Source organism: Sciurus carolinensis, chromosome 17, assembly GCF_902686445.1.
Source record: "Sciurus carolinensis chromosome 17, mSciCar1.2, whole genome shotgun sequence".
NCBI classification, from domain to species: domain Eukaryota; kingdom Metazoa; phylum Chordata; class Mammalia; order Rodentia; family Sciuridae; genus Sciurus; species Sciurus carolinensis.
Window position 1 is genome coordinate 8,908,323 of NC_062229.1, and position 6,000 is coordinate 8,914,322.

The window sequence follows — 6,000 nt, forward strand, 5'->3', positions numbered from 1 at the left end:
TTGGTCAAAGGCTTCCCTTAGTTCTTTGCTGTATAGACCTCTGCATGAAGCAGATCACATATGGCAGTTGGTTTCCATTGCAAAGAACAGATGGGTTAAGTAAAAACAGAAAACCAGAAAGAAACCAGTATCTTTTTATACCCTAATTTCAAGAGCGGCATCTTGTCTGTTCTGCCACATAGCATTGGTTGGAAGTAAATCATCAGATTTAGGACACGCTCAAGGAAATGGGTCTGCACAATGCCTTACGCACAGGAGGTTAGGTCTGTTGGGAACAAGTCAGAATCTACCTTGCTTGCCCTCCATCAGGATACTTGGTTCCCAGTACACTAAGATTCTGGAGACATTACCCCACTGTCTAGCAGAGCCCTCAATCCACCACACCACCACGCTGTACCCAGTTTCTTGCAGCAGAACTGGCGTGTGGATGGAAATGGCCTCTGATCTTGGTATTTCTGAGGATGGCCTCATGCTGTTCCAGGTCATGCAGTCAGAAAGCCAACAGGGTTTCTTTTCCATCAGCAGGGTCTGTTCACTGACATCACATCAAGCCACTGTAATATTGGGCCCAAATTTTACAAACCTCTCTGGGGCTTATGACTTTTAGTCACGTGAAAAAAGTTCATCTTGTTGCAGAAGAGGATGAAGCTAAAGTCAAGTCTACAGACAGACAAACAGAATAAAAAATAAATTGAACTAATATAGCATTCAAATTTAAGAAAAATTTGAGATTATTAAAATTAAGCACCTGCATTTGATAATATTGATATTAATCTATCAAATTATGTATTTATTTTGTCATAAGATTTGATAGGATATTATAGCATAATATGTATTATATTACTATGAAATACATAACATTAATACATAGTGTCTGGTATAATATAGTAATTTAATTAATAATACATTTTAATTATGTTAATTACATATTTTATAGTAGCTAATAGTCTATTATCCTGTTTTATGATATTATCTATATTCTATGGAATATAGAATGTTTTCTAGGATATTATGAGATTCAAAATGAGGAAGGAAAGAAATTTTGAAATCAACTTTAGAATTCATGTCCTCTTGCAGGCATGCTCCTTACACCTCTGCCCATAAACATGGAGGGTAGGGAATTCACTGGTGCTGGCACTGGAGTGTAAATCTCCCTTCCTCACCAGAGTCACAGAGTACCTCCCAGGACTGTGAGGTGTAGCTAAGTGGTAGAGCACTTGCTTGGTGTGCAGGAGGCCCTGGGTTCCATCCCAGCCCTGCAAACCAACAAACCAACCAACCCTCATAATTCAGTAACTTCATCCACTTTAGAGAAACAAATTCACATCCATCTCTTTGACTTTTTAGAACCCACAATCCACTGTGTACAATATCACTCAGGGACCTGAACCACAAGATAATGTATTTTTTGATATCTGATATTAGTTTGATTAGCTTTCCTAAACAGCTTTACTGACATAAAATTCACTTGCCAGGTAATCCACCCTTTGAAAGGTTACACCCTAATGGTTTCTAGTCTATTCAAACACATGTAGGGGTATCATGAGGGTCAATTTAGAACACCTTTATCACCTCAAAAACAGACTCTGTCCCTTTTAGTATTTCCTCCTTATCCCTTAAAAAGATAAACAAAATACATAAAACAAATTGAATAGAAATTTGAAAATAAATGAAAACCATAGGGAAGTGTTAAGGGAATTTCTGAAAATTATATTGGTGGTGTTTGTGTGCATAGTGTGCATATACTACATATTCCTAATTTTTAAAACTCCTACATCTATAGGAATGAAGTCCCCTTTGACTCGGACTCTCCTTACAATCCCCTATCTGCCTTGAAATGATTAATTCTCGTGAATTTAACATTGTGGACACCAAGTGATTCATTAAACCTTCAAAGATTGTTTAGGGGAGGCCCCTCACAGAGGAATGATTCTTCTGATTAGTCGCTTGTAGAAATTAAATATTCCTTAGGGGACACTTGGTACACTCAAATCAGAGCAAAGAAAACAGTGCTTTCCTTGGAGGAAACAAGTCCATCTCACCTTCTTTATGCATACACAGACCCAATACTGACTGAAAATTTTCCACTGGGCTCTTTGCTCTGTGCTCCAGGGGAATTTAATTGTTTGGAGACTGAGAAGACACTGGAAAGATTGACCGAGTGAGGAGCACAGAGAATTCAACCCCTGAGATGGTAGGGATCTTAAGCATGCCCCTTCTCCCCTCTCCTGACTTCCCTGCTCCAGGATCCGTGAAAATCCAATGGGCTCCCTAGGACTGGCTGTGCAGAGAGACGTCTCCAGTGAGAACCCCTGGAGAGAGTCAGCGTGTCCAGGGTGGCTGGTGGAGCCAGAAGGAAAGGGACGGTGGGCTCTGGGCTCTACTCCAGGACCAGGACCCTGGGACAGCCTGGTGTGGTCAGTCTGGGAAGGCCAAGGTCCTGCACATGTAAGGTGCGTTCTTTTCCTCTGAATCACCTTCTCAGGCTCTCATTCTGGTTCCTGCCTTGTTCTCTGGAATTCTGAACCTGATGCAAGAGTCTGAAATGGCCATTTCTTGAAGGCAGTGCCTTCTGGAGAGCCTCCCTGTCTTCTCCACTCCCTCCCTGAATGACAGGTCCCTGTTGGTTTTCTTCTTTCGATTCATTTGTTTGTGAACTGCTCACTGAACAGCCCTCCTGCGTGAGGTCTTGTTCTTATGTGACGGGCTGTTTCTTTGGGAATCTACCTGTGCCTGCTGTCAGACTGACTCCATGACATCCCTGAATAGCTGCATGTTGTCCTTGGTCCACTGTTATCACCTGTTCACTCAGGTGGTGCAGTGTGATACAATAATGCAGCTACGCCTGGTGTTTGGCACTCAGGCCTCTTCTGATGGCATCTCAGGAGGACACACTGATTGACAGTGCAGCAGCTCCCATCTCATAGGACAATCCCAGGCTCTTCTCACCTACAGGAAAGTCTCTTCATTCCTTCCTTCCCCTGATGAGCAATGACCAGTCCTGCCTCTCTCAGCCCAAACATTCCTGTTTCAGAGAAGCCTCTGCTTCCAATCTTGGCAGACTGGATTGTGCTTTAGTGATTTTTTTTTTCTGTCTTTATTAATATGAACAGGCATGTCAGTTCTGATTCTTGATGATCTTTTCTTTCTACATCATAAAATTGGCCTTTTATTTTTTTCTGTGTTGATTGGATTTACATACTGTTTGAATATTGGCCATCGGATTTCATCAATAGTTTATGTTGATCATTAATTCTGAAGGTTTTAATATAATACATCTCAACCCAAGATCAGATGAGCACACACTGCCACACATCCCTTGTACTTGATTTTTTTTGTTTTCAGGACTGGGGAGTGAACTCACGAGGACTTTACCAGTGAGCAACATCCCTAACCCTCTTCCTTTCATTTTATTTCCTTATAATTTATTTTTCTGCACATATTCATTTTTTAGTGGTGGGGATTCAGCCCAGGGGCACTCTACCACTCACACATCCCCAGCACATTTTATTTTTTAATTTGAGGCTGGCCTGGAGCTTGCAGGGTTCCTGCCTCTGAATCCTGAGTAGTTGGGATTACAGGTGTGCATCACGGTGCCTGGATTTACTTTTCACTGTGATGGTGGTGTATTTCTGTTTCTTCCTCTTATCTATGTCGTTTGCACACTTATTCTTTTTCTTGGAACATGGTGGGAATTATTTGAAGAAGGAGCCACAGGGATCTTCACTAATTGTAAGTACTATTTGAATTTAAAACTGGAAACACAAATATTCTCTTGATTAGAATTTCACCCTGAAGGACTTCCCCCATTAAGAGGGATACTGACACATGGTAGCCATGGGAGACAGATTTATTGCAATGTTAAAAACAGAAGCTCACGTTTATGAAATGCCTGTTATGTGTCACAGGAACCACAGTGGAGGAATTTCATGCACTATTCGGTTGAATTTCATTCTCCAGACACACCATGCAGTGAATGTTTTTGACTCCTACTGTGAGATGAACAATGTAACATGAGAGAGTTTAAATAATTTTCTCAAGTTCCCACAGGGGGCATGTTGACGAAACAATATTATATTAAATGAAGTCTACTCAAGAACCTAATCTGTAAATCCCAACTACATGCTGCATCTTGGGAGAGTTGTACATCCACAATAGGTATCATAGAGGAAGAGATTAATAATGACAGAAATTCATTTTAAGGCCCTACAGGGTCCAAAGCAACTTTAAACCTCAAAAAAAAAATAGTAGTATTAATAACAATACTCTTAGAAAAAGAAAAAAAAACAATTGTGGAGTGTGATTTAGCTGTCACAAATTGATAAATTGTCCAGTCAAAATGTAGGTTGAGCCCAAATTCCAGTGTTTAATCCATATTACAGTGGTATTAAAATGAATAACAATATACTTATCAAGAACAGATGATGAAATACCTTAAAATGCTTTCAAAGGGTCATGAAAGGGGATTAGTTCAGATAGAACAACTGAAATGACTGAGTGAATGATACAGGGAGAAGGCTTTCTGCTAAGTGGAAGGAAACCAGGATAATGTCACCCACTTGAAAATGGAATGGGGCTGTATTTTGCTGAGTAGATCCCTGTCATCTGAAGGACTTCATGCAGGATGACCGGCATCCAGCCAAGGGTGATATTGTAAAGAGATAACATGGGAAGGGCGAGTTGGTTCTTCTGTGAAAAATGTAGCATTTGCCTCTTTCCCAGCAGATGCACCAGCTCTATGGAAGTGCACAAGTGAATCAGAATTCCTCCTCCTGGGCCTCTCAGATGATCCAGCCCTACAGCCCCTCCTTTTTGGACTGTTCCTGTGCATGTACCTGGTCACAGTGCTTGGGAACCTGCTCATCATCCTGGCTGTCAGCTCTGACTCCCACCTCCATGCCCCCATGTACTTCTTCCTCTCCAACCTGTCCTTCATTGACCTCTGCTTCATCTCCACCATGGTCCCAAAGATGCTGGTGAACATCCAGGCAGAGAAGAAAGACATCTCCTACATAGAGTGCCTGACTCAGGCATATTTTTTAAATACATTTGCTGCAGTGGATAATTTCTTACTGACCATGATGGCCTATGACCGTTTTGTGGCCATCTGCCACCCCCTCAACTACACAGTCATCATGAATACCCAGTTCTGTGTCCTTCTGGTTCTGTTGTCTTGGCTCCTCATGTTCTTTGTCTCCCTTCTTCATATTCTACTGGTGAAGCGATTGACCTTCTCCACTGGCACTGTTATCCCACATTTCTTCTGTGGATTGGCTCAAATTTTCAAGGTGGCCACCTCTGATACACTCATCAATAACATCGTTCTCTATGTGGGCACCACTGTGCTGGGTGTATTTCCTATGACTGGGATCCTCTTCTCTTACTTTCAGATTGTCTCTTCCTTATTGAAGATGTCTTCCTCTGTTGGCAAGTATAAGGCATTTTCCACCTGTGGGTCCCACCTCTGTGTGGTCGCCTTATTCTATGGAACAGGACTTGGGGTTTACCTCAATTCTGATGTGACCCAGTCTTCCCTGAGAACCATGATCGCCTCAGTGATGTACACTGTGGTCACCCCCATGCTGAACCCCTTCATCTACAGCCTGAGGAACATGGATGTGAAGGGGGCCCTAGGAAGACTCCTCAGCAGAGCAACTTCTGACCCTTGATGGATCACTGACCTCAGAATTCATGGAAAATCCATTCCATAATACAAATGTGAACTGGATTATCTAGGTTCATTTTCTTCCCTTGAATGCATGACTAATTGTTTTCATTCCCTATGACTTCACTTGCATATAGTTTTGTATATTTTTCACTCTATCTACTGCTTTAGTGACCCATTTCAATTATCTTCCCTAACATGGTCCATAAAGTTCCAAGACTGGTAAGTTTTTTTAATGGAATTCCCAAATTTTCCAATTTGACATAAAGAACCTACATCAAATTCTATCATGGAGTTAGAGAATACCATGCTAAGTGAAATAAGCCCAAACCAAA

At 41.5% G+C, this 6,000-nt stretch overlaps 1 protein-coding gene across 1 annotated transcript; it reads left to right on the forward strand.

Annotated features, from left to right (window-relative positions):
• The first annotated feature begins 4,763 nt into the window (after positions 1 to 4,763).
• On the forward strand, positions 4,764 to 5,669 carry LOC124969206 (olfactory receptor 7D4-like). The gene has a single exon (XM_047532057.1). The coding sequence runs from the start codon at positions 4,830 to 4,832 to the stop codon at positions 5,667 to 5,669; it is 840 nt and encodes a 279-aa protein (XP_047388013.1). The 5' UTR covers positions 4,764 to 4,829.
• The last annotated feature ends 331 nt before the right edge of the window (positions 5,670 to 6,000 follow it).

Bases quoted from the DNA above. Each gene is read 5' to 3' on its own strand.
- LOC124969206 (XM_047532057.1), top strand. From the start codon at position 4,830: ATGTACCTGGTCACAGTGCTTGGGAACCTGCTCATCATCCTGGCTGTC.